Raw genomic sequence first — 22,932 nt, forward strand, 5'->3', positions numbered from 1 at the left:
CAAATAGGCTATGTAATAAAGTCACCTGCATAACGTTTGAAATCAAAGGGCAAAGAAAATTTTTGTTGCTTTATTTAACAAAATTTATGCCAACTCCTATATCTATATACAAACATGTTTCAAAACCAGAGCAGCAGACACACAAACTGTTAACACAAGAATTACAATAATGCTTAAAACATGTTACACAATGTTTTGTTTCTGCTCATATAGACATTTACAGATTTAAAAATTATTCCAAAGGCCGAGCAGCATCACATCTTCAATTTCTAGGATGGATTATATAACATGTCTTAAAGAAAAAGGGATGGAGCTTGTGAGACAATATATTTTGTTCAGTCTAGTTCAACAGACAGCAGGTGGCCCTTAATGAAGGCTTACAAGATGTTCTGGACTGGGGATACAAAATTGAATATAATATAGTCTATTAGAGTATACTTTGAGTCAGGTTTTCTTTTTTAACTTTTACTCTGTTTGTCTATATCCTAAATATAACAATCTCTCACTTCTGGTCCGCCAAAGTAAGAAAACCTACTTTAAAAAATAAGTTTAAAATGATTTTATTGGTAGTATTAACAAAATGTAGTGATTGGAGGTCCTTCAAAATTAAGAACCCACACAAATACTCAACACAGGTCTGCCCCTACTCCCTTGTTTTGTTAGAAATGTGTTTATTTCATAACACGTACCTACAGGTTAAGCTACCTTCTAAAGCTCTTTAGGGAGGACAGCTACTTTTTGCTTTCCCATTTTTGACTTCCAAAAACACTTTTAATTCCTTAAAAGGTATTCTAGTTCTGAAAATCCTGAAAAGCTTTGCTACATATTCTACTCACGCAATTAAGCTCCATCAAAGTATGCAAGTTGTGTTTTTAGCTAATGCTTGAAAAACAGTTGATGCTGCGAAGTGCAAATACTTCAGGTTGACAGTTAACACTCTGACCTGATTCAAGGCCAATTCTCAGTCCAGCTTTTCAGGAAAAAGCACTATATGGTTAGGAATAGGAGACAAAAAAGTGGGGGAAAAAAAACAAAACAAAAAAAACCACAGCCTTTTCTTCTTCACTCCTCTCCTCTCCATATCTTGGGAGCTATTTTTCATGCCACAGGAGTACAATATATAACACGGATAAAACTTCCAATGCTCTCCTTTACGTAGTGGAATGGTACCAAAGATCTACTTCCTAAAAAGCACCAAATAAAAATGCAGTAACAAAATGATCCACAGGGGTTTCTACTCACTTGTTCACATAAACCAGACCCCATCATTCCTGTGCTTTCATTTTCCAAAAGTGAGATTAGACCCTTATAAAAATGTACTTCCAAAATAAATTTCTAGAATATAAAAACGTTCTACATTTTTCCAATCCATGTATCATTATAAAATAGGAAATCAGAAAATTAGCTACTGCAATTTTCATATGGTAAAAAATATTTTTATGTGTACATACACACACATATATAAAAATGCAAGTTTTAAATTTCAATAAAAATTAACCAATTAACTTGATGATCATGTATTGAATTATACAAAAGAAATGTTGATTATCTGTAATGAGAACAAACTGCAAAGGATTACAATTCCATCTATTGGAATCTAAGACTTTCCCATGTGAAAAAAAAATCAAAGTCTCCAATCGACTACCCAATAAAAAATCACTGGTGTCTTTTTCAGGTCCAACAACTCTTTAGTTTCATTCACTGCACCCCACAAATCGCCTAAGGCAGGAATAGCCCCTGGAGGGAGGGAAATGCAAGTTGAGGCTGCCTCGGGGTTGTGCCATCTGTGCTCTACCTGGAAGGTCAGTACCCAGCTACACAGGCAAGTGAAGACTAGAATCCTGTCTTAAGCATTTACCCAGCCACCTATCTGCCCAAGAGGCTGTGCTTGTGCAGGGGGTGGGCCTTTTTCTAAAGAACACAAATGTGTTGTGCAGATAAAAGACAGTCCTGACATCTGTTGGTAGAGAGGGGAGTGGAAGGAGTGTTCCTGGAGTTGCTTCCCTGAGAAAGCTGAGCAGCAGGGTAAGCATGAATGTGGTTAAGATAAATTAGATACAGCGTTACTTAGAAACAGGGTTACTATCAATGAAAACTAGGGATCATGTTCCTGTAACTTTAGCAAAAACAGTGGGAGGTCTCCATTTTGTTGATTCCTGCCATTTTCTAGTAATTTCATGAGGGAAAACCTTAAGGGGTCTCAAAGGCACAGAACGGAAGAAACACTGGGCAAGGAAGTTGTGCTAGTCCACAGGAGGGCCTGTTCAGAAGAAATGGCAGAGAGTCTAGTGTCCATGAATCAAAGGGATCAAGAAGAGAGAAGACAGCATCCACCCACGGTCTTTGGATGAATCCCAAATGAAAACTAAAAGGCATATGAAACCCCTTTCACAACTTCATGAGCCTACCTTGAACTGTGTTTGCGAGTTTTACCTATGTTGTAAGCCTGTTCCCTAGCATTTTAAATTGGTCACTTATGTTTCTGGGAGTGGTAAGGGCAAAGAGCAAACAGTTTTAGATATTTTCCTTTTGTAATCTCTTTTTGTCTTTGCAAAAAGGTACGTTCCCTTCCCATATGTCATAAACCAATGTATTTTAAAGAAAGCAAAAGCTAAGTATTTGAAATGTTATCTTTCTTCTAACACTTGCCGTGAAAGGAGTAAATTCAGGCAAGCAGTTGAAAACATTCTTTAAAATGGCCAGTAAAAGCAAAACTCTTTGTGCTATATGGAACACTCGGGAGTATTACAAAACCAGGGAGGGAGTAAAAGAATGGCCATTTCTCTATAACCAAATTGAAGACAGTAAAGTAGAAAGTATAATTTCCATTGTGCACCAAATACTAAGAACACAAATTAAAGCAAAAACAAAATGGATGTGCACACCAAAACAAAGGTTTTTCTGTAGCATTTATATGAAGAGCATGTGTAAAACATTCTCAATCTGCCCCTCTGAATGGATTATGAAACATCTGTATGTACTCAGAAAATGGGGTGCTAAACAAAGAAAAGTCTCAGATCCCACTGAAAATCTGTTCAGTTTCACAGACTCTCGCCAGAAAAATGCATATGTACCAATTTGCGTGTACAATTTCAGAGCCTTCAAATACATTCTGGGGTCCAATCACATATTTCAGGTTCAGACTCCTAGCTCCCAATATTCCTACAGTTCTGAAGAATGAGCAGTCCTCTCCTTTCTACAGTCTGTATTTCTTCTACTGAATCTTGGTGGAGGGACTCCAAACCAGAATAAACTAAAAGATAACTTGCTTTAAAGAGTAACTGTTTACTTATTTGCCCTTGGAGGAAAGAACATCCCAATCTCTAGTTGCTTCTATCAAATGCCGTTGGCCATGACTCATCCACTCTTCCTGGTCTTCATACAGTCGCCCACAAAACCAGCACTTAAATACACACTGTGAAGAATCATCAGGCAAGGAATCCACTACCTGGTAGTTGTTTTTATGAACTTTTTTGAGTTTCATTTTCAACATCATTTGCCTTTTAATTTGACTGGCTTCTTCCGCATTCTGGTAGGTCAGGCGTACATGATGCCGTCTGATGCCTAGCTGACACCTAGTCCTCTCTGATAAAACAACTTTGAGGACATTGCCTTTGTATTTATTTATTACCTTCATCACATTGGTCACTTCTGGTGAGTCCACATCAGGGTGGTTTAACACAATGACTGGCTGGTTCCGACGGGGACACTTAATCAACTGATCTGGCTTAGCTGCTATCAGTCTTAGTTGCCTTGCAACCTGAAAAATTGAAGGATCCTTGAGACAGCGGCTGGGCTCAGCCTGAATTTTGGTTTTCTTCCTGGATAAGTGTACTTGTTTGGTTTTATTTCTACTTATAGAAAGACTTCTGGAAAGCAGTCTCCCTTGCTTATTTAATTCACTGCTTCCTTGCTGTCCATACAAGAGGCCAGTTTTTTTATGGATGGTGCTACAGACAGCACTCTCTTTTCTCAGTTTAGGCCGCAGAGGTGTAGCGATATTTTGGGACATATCTATTGGCCCCCTTTCACTTCTTAAAGGCTGTAAGTCTGAGTCCGCCTGTTTCACAGGGCAAAATGGAACCGGTTTTATTAACTGTGTTTCACTGCAAGGTATGCTGACAGGTGCTTCACATGTAGCCTCTATGATGTGGGCATTCTCAGAGGAATTAAGAACCCTCAACACAGCGCCTTTGGGGATTAACACTGGCGTGGCAACATGAGCCTTCCTGGCCGCTCGGCTTTTGGTTTTCCTATTACTGCCATCTGCAAAGTGTGGATATATTTGTTGATGAGTAAGCTGTCTATTACCAGTAATACCACCATCATTCGGAGGTTTCTGAAGAGTACCTGTGGAATGGCCAGGACCAGTGAGTGACACGTTGATTTCTTGAATACCTTCAGAGATAGCTTTTGAAGTTCCCTTTGATGCCTGCCCTACAGAGCGACGATGTGCACTATTTGAAGCCAAAGATGAAGGCTTGCCACAGGACTCAATTAACTGAGCTATCTTTCTGCGCAACAGTTCGATTGACTTTATTTTAGATGTTGAGCTATTCCACTTAATGCCCTCGGGGACATTTTCAGATCCAGAGCTCAGAGAAAATACTGATGAGATGACTGGGCCATCATTAGTGTCGTTAGTCCTTTCAGAATTCTTTAATTCCAAAGGCTTATCCCCAGGCTGTTGAGATCTATCTTCTCCAGTTATGTTTATATGTAAATACTCACTCTTATGTTGAGAGGAAATCTGGCCTACAGTTGAAACTGCCTTGTGTTCTTCTGTCTGGTTATCTTCCTGCTTCCTATTAGAGGAAACCACTTTTACAGGAATACTGATTTTACTTGTAGATTCCAAGTCATTTTCACTTACAGGCAATAAGCCCTTTTCTCCAGAGAAGGAAAAGGTTGCAGGTGATGCAGCAAAAGGGAGTAACTTCTGTGAGTTACTGTGTAAATTTCTTCCATTTTCAGCAAAACAAACAGCAGCTTTATATGGAAAAGGGTTTGATGCAGCTCCAAGGCTACGTAAAACACTGTTTTTAAATACAGATGCTAGAGAATGACCTTTTAAGGCAACGGAAGGAAAAGCAGTTCTATGTGGATACAAATTATTTTTTTTCTGAAAATCCTCAATTGTTTCCGAATTAATGAAGGATTTTCCATTGTTGTGCACATTAGAATTTGGCATAATAAAATCATAAGACCTTACCCATTTCACATTTTTAAGCTGTTTCTGAACTGAAGGTTGAAAACTATCAATGCCTACGAGTTTTCCAACATTCCCATCAACTGTCAGTGACTTTGTTTTTTCTGCAGAAAGTACTTTTTCTTGTTCATTTGAACCCTTCTCTTTCATCATACGTTCAGAATTACCTCCATTACCCCTCCCAGCTTCAAGGCAATTATTTTCTTCCAGCGGAAACAGTTTCAGAACAAGCTGCTGTGTACCATTGACAACCTTCACGTCTATCAACTGGGCTAAACAGTTTGCAGGGACAACTAGTTCTGCTGGTGCAACAACTGTCAATGGCATACCTGGCTGAACAGGTTCTTTCGCAGGGGATAACACTTCTACTTCAACATTTTTGTTCTCAAATAGGTTGACTTCATTTGGCTCAGACAGGGTCATTTTATTTGGAATACAAACTACATCTTTTTGGTATTCCTTTGGTTCAGGTAACAACACAATATTGTGCATTTTGTCTTTATTTGCATGGAGAGAGAAACCTGACAGTTGATCTGACCACTTATTTTGAAATGTAGTCCGTGGATTGGAAGCTTTTAGAAGCTCTGGGTTCTGTTTTGAAGTTCCGGTTCTTTTTGGCTCCAGCTTGGCAACAGCTTTGACTGGCCGTTTCGCACCTGCCCTTTCATGTACTCTCTTCGTGTGTTTGACAATATAATCATTTCTAATAGCACCATAGTCACAATACTCACACTGATAAGGAAATATGCCTGTGTGTTTCACCAAATGCCTCTGAAACTCTCCTTTCGTATATGAAATGCAGCTGCAGTGAGAACAAATGAATTTAATCTCCTCGTGTTGAAGGGTGTGCTTTTTGTACTGCAGCGGGTCCTTTGTGGAGAATCGACATTTATCACAATAGTATTTGCCTGGCTTAAAGTTCCTTACCTTAAATTTGTTATTGACAGAACTTGAGAAGTTTTCAGTTTTATTTCCAACATGAGTAGCACTGGGATTATTGCTCACAAAATGAAAATTGGGAGGAGCTGCACCGAGGCTGCACTGGAAGCAGACATACATACCGTCCTTCCCTGTACCCTTCTGCAAATCTTGAAGAGAGATCTTGTGAACACTTTTGCACTTTGCACATGTAGCAATGGTCATCATGGCAGCCTCTGCCTCTGAGCCTTGATACAAAAGGGTTTGTGCTTCTTGTCTATCTGGCCGAGGTGCTCCATTAGCATCAGGCTGTTTGGGTGACATGGTCAATGAATTATGTCCACCGTTCAAGTGTGTAGTGTATAGCTGCTGTCCAATATCCTTCATCTTATCTGCATTTCTAAAAAGAGCCAACTAAAATTCAGAAAGTTTTCACATGATAAAATCCTTAGGAGATATCCTTCTATACAGTTTGTGATGGGTAGGGGCGCAGCTACTTCTTGGGTGCATACTTAATTATCTTTCTTTATATACTGCCACAGTAGGTTCATGATCCCAAAATATGACTGCTTTCAGCTCTCTGACATTCCAGGTAACACTAAAGGAAAACAAAATTATAAAGCATGATTACTACAAGAGTTCAGCTAAGCTATTAACAAACTTATCCTATATTTTAATGGCGTTGGACATTTTATGGTAAATCTCAACATATGATTTTAGATGCATGTTATAACAATAACACAACAGAGTTGGCAAGTAAGCCTAAATTGAAAACATTTTCAAACTCAGCCCCCTATAAATTACTTTAGCCAAATCATGAATGAACACAGATATACCAGGAACAAGTACATCATAGAAGCCATTCAGGACAGCCTTTGATAAGCGAAAGTCATTTTCAAGTGTCAGTGAGCACATCTTTCATAGGTATAATTTCATATTAACTTCACAAAAATGTTATACAGGACACTGTCAGTTCAGTTTTTGAACAAGTTAGTTATCAAGTGGTAGAGCTAGGGCTTTGGCCTGGGGTGTTCACATTTGTTTCTACATTATAGCTTATTATCAGCTTGAATACCAACTCTCTCACTCACACGCTTAATTTGCTTTCATGAGTGCTAAGAAGCCCATAATACTGACAATGTTAGCAAGCCTGCTGCAGCATCTTATTGGGAATCTACTATGTGCTGGGCATTATTCAAAAGTGCTGTAAGGCAGTGAATGAAAGCAAATCAGTCCCTCTCCTGGTGATGCACACACTGCAGAGGGGGAAACAGATTACATATTTGCCAATGGTGGTAAGATACTTGGGAAAAAAGCAAGGCCAACAGGACAGGAAAGGCCACGGTGATGAGGCTGCAGGGCTGGGTATGGAGGTGAGGACAGTCAGAAAAGGCCTCATGCTAAGTTCATGTCTGAGCAGAAACCTGGGGGCAACCACAGTGAGCACTGTGGCTGCTGGAAAAGGGGTGTTTCAAGCAGAGAAAAGGCAAAGATCTGTGGGAAGTGGGCCTGCTGCTCGTGAGGAACAGCAAGGGGAATGGGGAACAGGGGACATGTTCCAGGAAAGGCAATAACCCAGTATTGTACGGACATGGCAGGGGAGAGGCTGGAGCAGAAAGGAGATCACAGATGGCCTGGCCTGGGACACAAGAGGTGCCGAATGTTTTCTAGAGCAAGTAAGCACTCCAATATACACAGAGTAACCTTTTTTTTCTTTTTTCTTTTTTTTTTTTTTTGAGACAGTGTTTCACTCTTGTTGCCCAGGCTGGAGTGAAATGGTGCAATCTTGGCTCACTGCAACCTCCGCCTCCAGGGTTCAAGCAATTCTGCTGCCTCAGCCTCCCGAGTAGCTGGGATTACAGGTTTGCACCACCATGCCCGGCTAATTTTGTATTTTTAGTAGAGACAGGGTTTCTCCATGTTGGCCAGGCTGGTCTTGAACCCCTGACCTCAGGTGATCTGCCTGCCTCAGCCTCCCAAAGTGCTAGGATTACAGGCGTGAGCCATCGCACCTGGCCACAGTGACTCTTTTATATAATCTTTAAAGACACTTATTTTCCCAGAATATGCCAAACTAGGAGCATAACAAAATCCATTCTAGTTTGGAATCTGCTAAAAGCCTTTCTTTCATGACTTAAGAAAGTCACCTAAATCTTCTGAACCTCAGTTTTTCATCTGGCAACAAGAATTAGGAACAATTATCCAATCCCTCCCAGCGCTGCCATGATGATTAGAATGCTAGAGTATAAGAACGCTGGAGTATAAGAGAAGACTTTTGAAATTTTCGAGTCCTTCTCCAAGTGTCAAGAGGCACCCAGAGGGACTCAGTCAGTGTTTGTTCAATGACAATGATGGGTGGCAACACAGGTAGCTTCCTTCTGGCACAATGCTAACAGGCCAAGAGCCATATAAAGGTAGTCTGAAAGACCGATGTGGGGGAGTTTAAAAAAGCCCCTCCACAGGGGCTCAAGAGATACAACAGTAACGCACTCAGATCTGGCGTAAAACCTGCTCTTTGGAAAGCACCAAAATAACACATCATATCTGATGACAAGCTGTATTTTCTTTGGCAGTGTTGTCTTTTCCTACTCTACTTTTGCGAAAGATAGTCACCTTCTTCAAAAGCAATTTCCAGCATGAAATCAAGCCCTCAATTAGACTTGCCCTATCTTAAGTATGCATACAACACTTCGACATCAAGCAGATGGAGGCCTGCAGGGTTGCAGTGGGGGGTTGGGGAAACATCTCTCCCCTCAATGTTCGAACACAGGAAACATACCTGTGTAAGGGGACCATGATTTTGGACAGGACACATGAATGCCTCAAGCTAGCAAACAATACATGGGCAAAGATAAGGCCTTTTACATTACACTGCATTTCTGGTGGAGACAACACAACTTTCAGAGGAGTCATTATGAGAAGCTGGCACACACTTTAATTTCCAAGTTTGCAGAGGCTTTAGTGAAGGAAGACAGAAGTAACTCCCAGGATTTCTGCTGCTCATCAAGTGACCTAAAGCAAGAACTTACCTGTATCTCTTATTATCTATTAAAAAAATGCCCATGACTTTTATGCCCAGTCTGACGCTGCTGATCCTTGAAATCACACACTTTATCATCTAAAGAACGCTGCTATCATCAACATAGTCATGTCAACATTGTTATCCAGGTAAAACGGAAAAGCTGCAACAGCAGCCAGAACCCAAGAAAACCAAAGCCTAAGGAATGAAAAGGCTTAAGGCTGGTGATAAGGGGGATCTGGTCTAGCGTTCTCAACTTGGAAAAGCCTCAGAATCAGAGCAAAAATGGACAATTTCCCAGGCTTCATCTCAAAGCGAGTGAATCTAAGTCTCAGGAGAGAAGGAAGGAAAGGAGATTTTTGTGGCTTGTAAAGGCACCCTAGGTAATCCTGATGAAAAGCCAGCATTCCAAATTACTGGTTGAAGCTTCCGAGAATATTTAAATCCTTAAAACATCTTCTCCAATTGACCATGCAGCTGATAGTTTAATATTGCCATAAACAAAAAACCACTTCCCTCTATAGGCAGCCAATTTTATATTCACATAGTTCTCATTATCAACAATTTACCCTTAAATGAAACAGAAATCAACTTTCCTATAAATTTCCTTGTTCTGCCTTGACTCTGGAGCAACAAAAATAAACTTAATTCCTCTTGATCAACCAGTTACCAATCTGCACATCTCTCATCCTCAGTTCTCAATTCTGTTCCAAAGATTTACATACAAGTTGGTATCTGTTTATGCTCTGATCTACCCGTTTTGTAATACTAGTGTGTGAGAAAGAAACCTGCCTGCCACAATTTGCTTACCAACTATTTCAACATAACACCCTCTATATTAGCCCTAAGAAATTCTCAACTATGTCATGTGACAAGATTCCTCTATTTGAACAATCATCCAAACCAGGATTCCACTGGCTCATTTTCAGTGTTTCAGCCTCTTGCTCAGCCCCCAGGAGTCTTCAAAAATCCCAGAAGGCACTTTTGCCATTTTTCTCTCTAAGTCCTTTCAAAAGTTGGGGGCGGGAAGGTATCATTTATTCTAAAACTGAATACTTGAAAATCTGAGACAGACTGGGCAGCATGATCACGTCCACCAGCAACGAATGGAGAGCATCCCAGCCAAGGAAAGTCCCCAGTGAATACACCAAGCCAGCCAGAACGCATGAGGAAGGCAGAGTCTTAGAGACGCCTCTGCAAAACTTTCTCAGCAGTTATTTTGAATTAAGAATCCATAGGAACAAGTGCCAATACGAAGCATGCAGCCATGATTATTAGCAAATGCAGTGTGATGGGGAAGGCAGGACATCTGGGCCATAAATGAATTATGTCACCTGTTTGAAAGTATCTTCTTGGCTTCTGAACTATGCTCAAGATAATGCAATGTTACCACATTGCCACATCCCTCTGTGCAAGTGAAAAAGATGTGAGGTTTCTTCATAACAAGCAGATGGGAGTTCTCTTTGGCCTTTGTAACCTGTGTGTCTAGTGACAGGGGGAAATGCATCTCAGATGTAATATTCAAAGACAAGGTAAATGGACACAGCCACACAGAAGAATGAAGATGGTTCTGATGTTGGTATTTACACATGGACACTCCTGAGGGACAGCAGGCATATCTGTGTAAAAGGCTCTCAGCCCGTCCCTTCCACACAACGTCCTCCATGGTTCACATCCAAGTATACACTCCTGTGAAGCTGAGTCCTCCTGGCAAGTTATGACTGTGGATGGATGACCAAGGAGTACAAAAGACACTGGAGACAAAGCTGTGCATAGGTATGCTGACACTGAAAGGGTACTCAATAAATCACTATTAACAGCAGGGTCAGTGTTTGCCTACCGTGCAAACTCTCAACATCTGTTGCAAAAGCCTCTGCATTTGGCATCTTAGGACTTTCAGATAGCTTAGGAAAGCTCTCAAAAACAGAGAAAATAATACCATTAATTTTATGGCACAATAAATAAGATGTCCATTTATTAATTTGCCTGTTTTCAAAAAATTATTTAGCAACATACAGTGAGTTTTCTAATGTAGAATGATGTACAGCATGGGCCAAAGATGACTGCCATGCACCAAAGGCGAGTGGCACAGTGTGTCACAGATGTGCTCTCTGGACTGAGTCTTATCTTTCTTCAAAGGAAAGACCTGGAAACAGCCCTGAATGCATTCACTGTTGGTGGGTTTTCTTTTGATTTTGAGCTCATTTGCCCTGTTTTCTCAAAGACTTACTATGGGGACATAAAAACAAAGTATCGAGTTTGGAAGAATCCACATCAGTGACATTGAGGGCTATAAAAAAACATAAAAGACTGTGTAAGTTCCTATTAAAAATGAAGCATTTGACTTCTAAATATTGGAAACATCTAATGCTCAATAGAATTCGAAGAGAAACAACTGGTAACACAGTGTTTAAAGCTAGAGATTCTGGAATCAGATTATAAGGTTTAAAATCCCAGCTCTATCACTTTCTAGATACACAACCTGGGTATGCAAACTGTTTTGATTCCTCACCTGTAAAATGAGATGGAAACAGTACCTACCTACCCCACAGAGTTACTGTGAGAATTAAATGACTGACTTATCATAAGCTGTTAAAAATATTATTTTCCATTTTTTAATTAAAAAAAATACCAATCACATAGTCAGAGGGGCTAAAATACAGTTTTCTTAGCTGCCTAATTAATTGCTGTATTCAGAACATGCCCTGAATCTCACTTTATATTTTAATCTTATTTGTTTGGTTATACAGCCCAAAAGATAATTTACCTCTGTGGCAAAACCACCCACCTAGCTTTAGTGCAAAGGGGCTAACAGCCGTTTATAATTACCATAGAAAAGATGCTCCAAGAGTACTCACTACAATTTAGGTTTATATACAAACTAGTTACTAAACTACCTTTTCCTCAGCCACTTTTCTCAAAGTTCAGCCAAAGTGTGAAATATCCCTGTAGCAAATCAATGTGTTTCTGTGATAAATGTTAATGTGAAAAGGAAAGGTGGGTGGCCAATTATATCACATACATGCTACATGGACCACCACATACATTTCTGTTCATGAGATGCCCACCAAGCTCAGTGTTAGTTGACTGTAACTGCATCGTTTTTGGATGTAGAAGCAAACTTAAGCAGCTCTTTTCAGGAATTCTGACCCCAAAGTCCTCCTTTGAATGTGGCTCTACCATACTCATTGCTGGGGCAGGGTATAGCTGCTGTACCCATGAGGATCACATGAAATGGAGTGGAAAGGTTTACAGTTCCAACTCTGATCCTGTCCCTCATTTTCAGGGTCCTTCAGCAAATAATTTTTCTCTGTGCATTGCCAAGCAAGGAATAATGCTTTACCATCAGCAAACTTAAAGGGCGATCAGGAGATGCAAACTAGATAATATATGCAAAGCATTAAGCCCAATGGCATAGCCACTTAAAAATTATATCTATATTCCTTCTGTCTCTTTTCACCATAGCAAAGGCTTGTCTAGCTTTCCCAGTAACTAAATTTTTAAAACAATTCTACCCCAAAGTGCCCAGTAAACAATTAAAATCGATCAGGAAAAAAAAAAAATCAACATTAGACATCAACTGCCAAAATTTCCCCAGTAGGATGATATTGAGGAAGAAACTCTTGCCTCAGAAAGAGCTTTTTAAGACCATTAATATGAATGTGTGATGGGGAAGGCAGGACATCTGGGCCATAACTGAGTTATGTCACCTGTTTGAAAGTACCTTCTTGGCTTCTAAACTATGCTCAAAATAATGCAACGTTATTACATTGCATTATACTACAAAGTGCTGGGTAAACAGATTTAAAAGAGGAAAAAAATCCATTAAGTGTCATCATCTTTTTGCCAAACTACCTTGCACTGAGATGACTGAATTGCAAATTGATTGCCATCTTGATGACGAAAAATACTTCCAAATGCTGCTGACAAATGTACCCATCCTTTGGATCCTAGATTTCCATCTGAAACCAAGTGTACTGCTTGGGCAGCAGAATGGACCAAGACCAGCTGCAGGAGACAGCCCGATTCCTCTGCTTTTCCAGGTGAAAGCAGCTGAGTGTAACACAGTAGAGAATAATGACCTTGGGACAAGAACAAGGTTCAAAACCTAGGTGTTTGGTTTACTAGCACATGATTTCAAACCTGTTAACCTATCTGAACCTGAATGTTCTCACTCATAAAATGTGAATATTTCTCATTTATACACCTGATGTGAGGATAAACGAGAAAAGGGTGTATGCAAGTGGGAGGTAACTTTATGCTTGGCAAAGAATACATGTTTCGTTAAGAAATCAGTCAATATATATTTTTAAGATGGCTTCACAGGTAGAAGAGTCCAGTAATGTCCAGAGAAGCAGATACTGGTTAGCTTAACAAATGAATCTGATGAGGCAAAGGTATACATCAACATGAGTTCATTAGTCGGCAGGAAGTGAGGGTCTTCTCCCCACCCTGTCTACAGGGAGTATTTTGGAGATTGACTTGACACTGCTGTGCACATCAACTGAGTCTACATCAGAAAACAAAGGAAGTGATATTATAGGCTTTTTCTTAACATTTTAAGAAAAAAATCTTTGTAAAAAAGAATATAGCCAGTATTAGAGTGCTTGATGTCTAAAACTTAAACTTTGTATGTGAAAAAAATGTGAAAGAGCAAATATGCTCGTTAAGCATTAAAAATTATATATGGTAAAAATAAGGTAGTATCACAAAGCATATTACAAAATTTTATGTCATGAAGCACATCAAATGACTTCGGGTCTCTAAAGGTGCTAAAAATGAGACGTGTATTTTCGCATTTCTTTTTTGCCTTAAAAATTTGCAGAAAGAAATGGATTCAGTTTAATAGAACAGTATAATCAAGCACAGAAAAAATATCTCCCATTAAACCAGTAGTTCTTAACCTTGGCTGCATTAGGGCAATTGGCCTGTCATGTGCCCGGGATATTAAACTTATTTTTTAAAGGAGGTCCCTGGGACAGCTGGTCACCCCACTGCACACCAGAATTACTTGGAAGCTTCAAAAATAATGATGTTCCCCACCACCCGCAAGACTCCACTGTAACTGGGGAAGAGGTGGGTATTGGGATTTTTAGAAGCTTCCCAGGTGATTCTCATATGCAGCTATGCCACCAAGGCTGCAAACCACCTGATACTACAGGTGCAGGTGCACTTGGGAATGGCAATAGTAATATCAACATCCTTGTACAAGATTTTATATTCTTGTGGGTGCCTGGAGGTGGGGTGAGGCCACCACCCCTGGGCTGTAATGGGGCAAACAGACAAGCAGACTCAGGGTTCCACCCTTGCCTAGCCCTGTGACCTTGGAAACACCAATGATGCTCTCTGTAAGATGTATAATGAGGTATCTACTTTGTAGATTCTTAGGAATTTGAATGTTCCTGGCACAGTGCCTAGCATAGTGTGAATACAATGAGCACTGCCCAGGACCGTTTTATCCCCACACCTGCTGTGGGCTGCCGTTTTTAAGGAGTCTAACAGAAGATGGAGATAAGTAAATGGGTATGATAAGTAGAGTAGTGAATGTTCTATCAATGATCTGATCAGAGGGCTCTCCCAGTGGCTGGCTGCTTGTCAATCCCGGAGCACCTTGGCCCAAGTCAGATGGAAAGAGTGCCTGCATAAGCAGGTTCCTATGTTACCTCGAAACTTCTCAAAGCCAGCCTTCAGTTATCTGCTTCTTCCCTGATAACAGGTCTGGAGAAGCTATATGGCTTTTTGAAGATCACAGAGTTGATGAACAGCAGCAACTGTGTCCAATCTTACATTCTTTGTTTTCTGCTACCCTGCTGTGTGAAGCTGTGAAATGAAGCCATAGTCAGTATCTCCTGCCACTTGAGCACTGTTCTTACTTCCTGCCTGGAGCCTTGGAGTTGCAGATATAAGTCAAAACCGTGCAAGTCCCACGGGCTCTTCCTTCTCTTTCAGGCCTTCTCTTCTCAGGCGTGGACTGCCATGAGTTTCACAACCTCAGGCCCTGGTGTAGGCTTCTACATCAGAACCCTGGGCGTCAGCAAGGCGCTGCACAAAGAGGCCTGCAACAGAAGCCAAACACTTGGGTTTAAGTCCTGGACCGGCACAGCCTTGGTTTCTCAGAGTGTTGAAGATAAGGGGAATGAACCCCAGAAGTGGTTCTCAAGCAGGGGTGTATGGCAAAGTCACCCACGGAACTTAAAAAGGATTCCCAGGACTCACATGCAACCTAGCAAATCAGGTTACCATTTCCTAGGGTGGGGCTCAGGCATATGGTTTAAAATTCTTCCTAGTTGATTTTGATGCCTCCCCACCCTCACCCCATGATGACAATGTTTAGACTGGCTGATCTGTAGCTGCTTTCACTCCAAGGATGAATCCTGGAAATTGCAGTTAGCTGGGTTTGCATAACAAAGAAAATGCAGTAGACAGCAGGCAGTTTGAGAACAATCATGACTGGGGAAACCCTCCCTGGTAAGGATGTTGTTTATCATGATCAATAGCAAAGGGTTTGGCCAAGGCAGGCACTCAGTAAGGTTCGTACTGGTTGAAAGAATGACTGAATGAATGAATGAAAGAGCAGCCTTCACAGAGACAAAAATAAAATGTTCTTTGTTCTTCCTTTTGCACAGAAACTGGCCCCGATCCCCTTACTTAAAGGCAAATAAATCTCCAGAAATCTAAATGGATTTTTTTAATTGCCATTTTGCATTTTTAAAATCTTCAGATTGGGCATAATACATCAGAAAGGAGTCCCAATAAATAAAGGAATGCCATCCTTTGTCTGCTCTTTTCAAATTGCATTTGCAATGAATGTTATCAGCATAGCAAACTGTCTACGTACAAAAGTGTTATTTTTTAAGGCTAAATTTGATCCAAGATGAAAGTAATTTTTAAAAATTGCATCCTAGGTTAAAGATATCAATATCACACAATTTTAAAAAAGAACTATTTGTATTCTACTCAAAGAGACAACAGTATGTAACATTGGTTTCTAAAACAATATTTTCTGAACCCTTGGCTGTGTACTGACATCACACGCTGGGCTGAACTTTGCATATGTGACTCAAGAGAGAGAAAAGAGATGCATTCCCATCCTCAGTCTCTGCTCTACTGTAGAAGAGTACTGCAAGCTTCTGGAGACCCAGGTTTGTCTTAATTCTTGGTGATTTCAAGTCTAAACTTAGGATGGTTTAAGGATACTAACACAACACTAGAGTTTAGCTACGTAGATTTCTACTTTTAAATAGGACATAATGCTCAGTATTTTTTTTTAATGTTACGTTGATAAATCGTTCATTATTCCAATTTTTAAAGTCAGAGGTATTTCAACGGGATACATTAACTACCCAACTTATAAACACTTAAGTGTTTTCTCCCGTTCGCTCTTTTGGCTTTTCCTTTCTGGTTAAGAAACTTTCATTGTCTTGAACCCTGCAATTTCTTGGCTTTACAGAGCCCCAAACCCCAAAGACACCAAAGTAAGACGGGCAGGCTGGGATGGGGAGGTCCCACAATGACATCAGCATGTGGAACAATTCAAACCTTCACCATCTCTTCTCAACCTCCTATGTCCTCGCCCCCCCGCAAAAGATGCGCAGGACCTCGATGGACGAGCCCACCCCTGACCCTCTCAAGGAAAGACAATGCCAGGCTGGTTTTCGAGTTTATTGTCGGCACGCTCCCCCGATGGCAGGCAGCATCCGAGGCGAGCGCGCCTGAGCCTGGGCGCTCGGAGGACGAGGCCGGGTGCATCGGGCGCATCGTCGTCTCCCAGGCGCGTCCCGCTCGCCGCGAGGTAAGGCCGGGGTTCTTCCAACCGAAGAAAACCAAAACCGTCAACGCTCAGCTCCGAGGCCCGCAGGAGGCTTTAAAAATGGCCTCCTGACGACACTTCCTGCTCGGCGCGGACGGTAGGAGCCCTCGGAGGAGGCATCCTTCATAACGCTGGGGGCGGGGAGCGCAGGCCGGGCCAGCGGCGCCACACGAACGGCCCCGCGGGACGCCGCCACCCCCGCCTCGGTCGCCCCTGCGCGTCGGGCGAGTCCGCGGCGTCGCGGCGCACAAAGGCGAGCTAGGGGCGCCGGGCCGGGGCCGGACCCCGACCCCAGGCCGGGCCCGCGTCCCTGCTCAACGCGCGCCAAGCCGCGGCCCAGGCCCCCACCCCAGCCGGTGCCCCACGCCCACCAGCCGGAGCCCGCGTTCGGCCTTCCCGGTGCCGCTTGCCACGACGCCAGCCCTCAGCGCGGGCACGCGGGGCCGCGGCCGCTCCACCCGCCCCGGCTTGGCCCCGTCAGGCCCCCGCCCCGTGCGGCCCCACGACCCGGCCGCAGCCGACGCTTCAGTCACGTACACGCGGATCCGGGGGCCCTCGACCTCCCGCTCAGCTACTTACCCGGCAGGCCGGATTCGGGTGCCAGGTCCCGGCGAAGGGGCGTCTACACCGCCGGCCGCAGACCGCCGGCGCCGCGCCCGCTGTAGGTCCCTACCCGGGGGGCGGAGCCCGCGCCAGCCCCGCGCGTGCGCAATGTGAAGCGGCGGCGCGGCTCCAGCGAGGTCGGCGCCTGAGGTCTCTAAGGCTGCGCCCTCCCCCGCCGGGCTTCTAAGCTGTCCAGAGCCGGGAGCCTCAGACCCAGCCGAGCCCCACTTCTGGGCTTAGAGCTTGACCTAAGGCGTTCGCACCGTAGCGAGCGAGGTCCACACTTAGCCATGCCGCAGGCAAAAGAAGGATTCGGCTTCGGTCCTGGCCCAGTCTGCCATCCCAGGGCGCCTGCCTGGTACCGGGTCCCGCGGAGGGCGGCCTTGGCGCCTGCCCCCCTGGAGCCTGCAGTCCTGCAGCGGGTGAGTGAAAGCGAGAGAAAAGGAGCTCAGGTCCTCAGCCTCCAAACTCGTCCTTCTTGGAGAGCTTCAGTGAAGGAGATGGCCTTGAAGTCCTGGGTACAAATCCTGACTCTCCCTACTCCTTTACATCTTAGCTGTTGGACCTTGGCGAGAAAGTCCCCTGACCTCTCTCAGTGTCTTCATTTCTGAAGACGGGGAAGGTCGTATGTGAGGCGCAAAGCCTCCTCTAGCAGTCGGGCGTTGTGAGGGTCAGAGGGGACAATGAGTGTGGGAGTCTGGAGAGGGTGTGAGCTCCTTTAATGCCAGAGTTTCTTTCCTGCCTCCTGGACTTCGATGCTATTTTGGGCGAGCCAACTGCCCTCTAGATACACCTCCATCTACGATCTGGAAGGAAGACATATTTAGAATAGAGCCTCTAAGAGGAAAGAAGAGGACCATATTGCCAGGTCCCACATAATCAGTGACTCCCCACAAAGTGAAACTGCTCTCCAGCAAGGGCAGGTTGAGGCATGGGAGCAGCGTCACTGGGAAGTACGGTTTCTTTGGGATGAACAGCTAACGTTTATTTCAAAGCTCTGGAAGGGGGGCGGGGGGGGGCGGGGCAAGGCTGGTTTCCATCACCTTCCTGTTGGCGGCCAGAGGTCGGCGTGCACGGACAGCGGCCAGTATGCTGCACGGAGATGTGGGGCTGGGCAGTAGTGCCACACGGAGAAGCACAGTTGAAGAAGACAGGCTCAGCCACAAGTCCAGCAGCTGGGCAAAACCTCCGCCACTGAAACATCAGGAGCTGGGCAGAGAAAATAGCAGCCTAGAGGGCAAATCCTTCTGCCTGCCCTAGGCTGCAGTGCTCCTAACCTCGGTCCTGATCAGGGAGCTGCTAGGCTCCTGGTTTTCTATCTCCTAGGGCTCAGAAAAGCTAAGGAACCTCTTCTCAGAAAAACACATTTATGTGCAGATAGCTCCTGTCAGAGAGAATATGCCAGAGAGTTCAAAGTCTCCCTCAAGAGTAGGGTCAAGTTGGGAAAGGCATTGAGAATCCAAACTAGCAGCCACTGCCTAAAAATCTCTAGTGGCAAAAAGAGCCACATCAGGAAAAACTATTAATTCTGAGTATTGGAGAATCTGAGGTCTAGACATTAGAAAATTTTCCTAAACTTTATAAGGAGAGGCAACTCTCCTTATAACTTCTACTCATGCATCACAGTTCTGCCCTATTAAGTCACACAGAATTGATGTAAGGTACCTGTGGGTCTCCTGGGAGTTTTTCTGAAGTGAGAACTGGTTATAAATCCCAGTTCGGCCACATAGAAGTTGTGAGCCTGTCTGAACCTCAGTTTCTCATGTAAAATTCAGTGAAAAATAGGTCCTTCCTCCCAAGGGGGTTGTCAACATTAAACAAGAGAAAGCAAGTCAGGACTTATCACAGTCCCTGGCAGATAGAAGTGACTTAACTTACTCTTCAGTAGCCCAAATTCAGGGAGATGAAATGCTTTGTGGAGTGTCTGGAAATGGAGTGTTTACAGCCTGAAAAAGGGTCAAGGAAAAATAGAAACTACTTCAGCAGAAACCTTTAAGGCTGATGTCCCTAAAAGTCTTTTGATGCTTGCAAATGTGAATCATCACACATTCCCTACACATGTCTGCCCTTCATGTCTTCTTCCCCACCCCCCAGCTTAGTTTGCCTAAATTCCATGGATCACTTCTCTCACGAGTTGAATTATGCTTCCCAGAAAAATACGCTGAAGCGCTAATATCCCCCACCCCCAACTTATGGATATGACCTTATTTGGAAACACGGTCTTTACAGATGTAAGACAAGGTCATTAGGGTGGGTCCTTATCCAATGTGAATGGTGTCCTTATAGGGGACACCATTCTGTGTCTCTGTGAAGAGACACAGAGAAGAAAATGCCATGAGAAGACACGGAGACACACAGGGAGAAGAAGCCATGGACAGAGGCCGAGATTGGAGTATACAGCCACAAGCCAACGACTGTCGGAAGATGGAAAAGGCAGGGAGGATCCTCCCCTAGAGGGTTCAGAGGGAGCATGGCCCTGTGGACACCTTGATTTCAGACTTGTAAGCTGACAGAACTGTGAGACAATACGTTTGTTTGGTACAGCCACCCTAAGAAATCAATGCACCCTCCTAGTTATGACTACCTAATGTAGGAGAGAAGAAGGAAGACGTGAACCAGCCGTTGAGTATAAGATTTGGGAGCCAACGTTCATTCATTCATTCATTCATTCAACAAAACATGTATTGGGCTGGGTGCGGTAGCTCATGCCTGTAATCCCAGCACTTTGGGAGGCCGAGGCGGGCGGATCACCTGAGGTCAGGAGTTCAAGACCAGCCTGGCCAACATGGTGAAGCCCCCGCCTCTACTAAAAATACAAAAATTAAGTGGGCGTGGTGGCGGGCGCCTATAATTCCAGCTACTCAGGAGGCTGAGGCAGGAGAATTGCTTGAACCCAGGAGACGGAGGGTGTAGTGAGCCAAGAAGGAGCCACTGCACTCCAGCATGGGCAACAGAGCGAGACTGTCTCAAAAAAACAAAAAACCAACCATGTATTGAATGCCCATTCAGTGCAGGCACAGGGTAGTGCTGAGGCTAGAGGAATGAGGAACAGGGTAAGGCTCAGCCCTCAGGGAACATTCATTTCCTGACCACAAGCCTTACAAATGCAATGACGGGGACTTGGGAGATGAGCTGTAAGCCGTGAGTAGGAAGCTGCCACAAGAAGATGGAGAACAGGGAAGAGGAGAGCATGTACAAAGGCCCTGAGGTGGGCGCTTTTGAGGAAGAAAAGGAAAGGCAGCGTGGATTTAGATCATTCTAGGCACCTACAAACTGTGATCTTAGAGAGCCCTTCATCAAATTCTGCCAGTGGGGAGCTTGGGGCTCAGAGAAAGGCCTCCATGAGCTTTCCATGATCATCCTTTCTCTTGCTCTGAACTTCCTTCCATGCTTCATTACCCAGTTTTATATTCTCTCTGGCCTCTAACACCTCCGAATATTATGACTTGACAAAAACAGCACCATCCGTTGGAAAAGGGCCAGGTCTTTAACACCCAGGTCAGAGCACAGACATGTCGATCTCAGACACTTCAAGACTTTATGCATGGACAGGAGATCCCAGGAAGTGGATTTTTTTTTCTTCTAAAACATTTCAGAAGTTTCTAGTAACTTCCTTGAGCCTTAGTTTGCACATCTGTAAAGGAGGGATAAAGGCCCCCCAAGCTCTGATAAGACAGCCCCGGTTCTCAAGCTTACCTCGCCTCACAGTCCTGGGGTGTAGGAGGTTAAGGATGTAGAGCCCGAATCCCGAACTCATTTGCCATCCTTCCAGCTGTGTGGCCTTGGCCAAGTTACTGCCAGTCTCTGAGACGTTTTCTCAACTGCAAAACCGGAGTAACTGGAGCAACCTTTCGTGGAGGGTGTCAGGCGCTGGAGCGTGGCTAAGGCAGGGACCACGTCCCAGCCGCCCTTTCCCGCCCTGCGGCACACACCCCATCTCTTGGCTCTCGGAAGAGCCCGCACACTCAGCTTGGCCGCCGCGGCTGCCGCGGAAGCGCGCAGTGAGGTTGGTGGGGCCACGAGCGGCGCGCTGAGCATGCGCGCCCGATAGAGCCTCGAGAGGCGCCGGGCCGCGCCGCGCTGCAGTACTGCCCGCGGCCTGCAGCGTCGCTGCGCGCCCGGCTGGCGCAGCTCCGCGTGTAGAGCTCTACCCCGCGCGGCGGGCGGTGCAGCTCCGCGCTCAGCTGGTCGCCCTCGCTCCAGCTCGCCCCGCGCTTCCGAGAATCGGGAATGTAATGTTTTGTTTTTACATTCCAATTTGCTCCCTCCCCAGGCTGGCGTGGAATCCGAGGGTTCGTGATGACTGCAGCTCTTCGCCCCTCCCACTGTGTTCCCGCCGCCTCTGGGCTGAAAGCGCTACCAGGACCCGTGGCGCGTGGGCTTTGTTCTTCATTAAATCCTTGGGACATAGCAGGAGCATGGTGCCCGGCACAGAACAGGCTTGGCTTCCACGGCCCATCCAGGCGGAGCCGTCAGCGTCCCTTGCCTAGATCAGAGTTCTGGAAAGCGGAGAGGGGGACAGGGGCCGTTCCCCAGATCGGTTCCGGAGGACATAGATCAGAACCAGAGAGGGTGCATTTAGAAACTCATTGCAACCTGACAAAGCTGCAGCGTTGTAGCGCGGGGTCAGCAACAGGAATTCGGGTTGGGTGGAGTCGGACTCAGGGAGTGGTCGCTTGTGCACAGAACTGTGTAGACTCGAATAGGCTCGAAAAGGATAGGCGTGGGGGCAAGACCTAGTCCTTCACCACAGGTACATCTAGGCGGCCGCGAGGGTCTCCTGGCTCATTTTCCTGCATCCACTGGCCTCCCACCCACACTGCGACATCCAGAGTGGTCCTTACACAAAGCAAAGTGAATTAAGTCATTCCCCTGCTCCAGAGTCCTTGCAGCCTCCAGTCCTACAGGATGCGCCCCTGCATGCCTGCCAGGTCGTCTTATACCCTCTCCGCATGGTCTTGCAAAACTGACTCCGCTCTGCACCGCTGATGCACTAGGCTTCTCTCGGGAAAGACCTTTGCACGAATTATGCCTGCCTAGGGTATCTCTTTCTCCTCTCAACTCAAAAATCACCTTCTCAGAGGCCTTTCTAACCATTTCAGTACTCCTCATTCTGTCACATCCCTGTGTTTTATGTTCTTCATAATGAACTGAAACTATTTGTTGTATGTTTTCTTGGGTCTTTTCATTTTCCCCTACTTGGAAGTAAGCTACTGTCTGTCTTGTTCACCCTTAGATTCCCAGCGCCTAAGGCAGAGGCCTGACACTTATAGGCACCCATTATAGTTGAGTTCCCATTTATTAATTCAAGCAAAAACTGTGGTTTGGATCACCAAAGCATGAAACCCTACTTGGAATCTCAGGGTTTGGATA

At 44.5% G+C, this 22,932-nt stretch overlaps 1 protein-coding gene across 4 annotated transcripts; it reads right to left on the reverse strand.

Moving 5' to 3' along the window:
* Window positions 1-35: 35 nt before the first annotated feature.
* Window positions 36-21,588, reverse strand: ZNF518B (zinc finger protein 518B). Of its 4 annotated transcripts, none has more exons than XM_009239792.4 (3): window positions 17,536-17,645; window positions 14,810-15,202; window positions 36-6,725 (listed from the first exon to the last, which is right to left on the reverse strand). In XM_009239792.4, the coding sequence occupies exon 3, from the start codon at window positions 6,512-6,514 to the stop codon at window positions 3,290-3,292; it is 3,225 nt and encodes a 1,074-aa protein (XP_009238067.4). In that variant the 5' UTR covers window positions 6,515-6,725; window positions 14,810-15,202; window positions 17,536-17,645; the 3' UTR covers window positions 36-3,289. The 4 variants fall into 4 exon arrangements, with proteins under 4 accessions (XP_009238067.4, XP_002814640.4, XP_009238070.4 ...); XM_002814594.5 differs by having other exon boundaries at window positions 15,020-15,202; window positions 17,536-17,624; XM_009239795.4 differs by lacking the exons at window positions 14,810-15,202; window positions 17,536-17,645 and adding an exon at window positions 21,256-21,588.
* Window positions 21,589-22,932: the final 1,344 nt, after the last annotated feature.

This window comes from Pongo abelii, chromosome 3 (genome assembly GCF_028885655.2).
Source record: "Pongo abelii isolate AG06213 chromosome 3, NHGRI_mPonAbe1-v2.0_pri, whole genome shotgun sequence".
Lineage (NCBI taxonomy): Eukaryota > Metazoa > Chordata > Mammalia > Primates > Hominidae > Pongo > Pongo abelii.

Excerpts from the sequence above, each read along its gene's own strand:
- ZNF518B (XM_009239795.4), bottom strand. The coding sequence starts at position 6,514 with ATGAAGGATATTGGACAGCAGCTATACACTACACACTTGAACGGTGGA.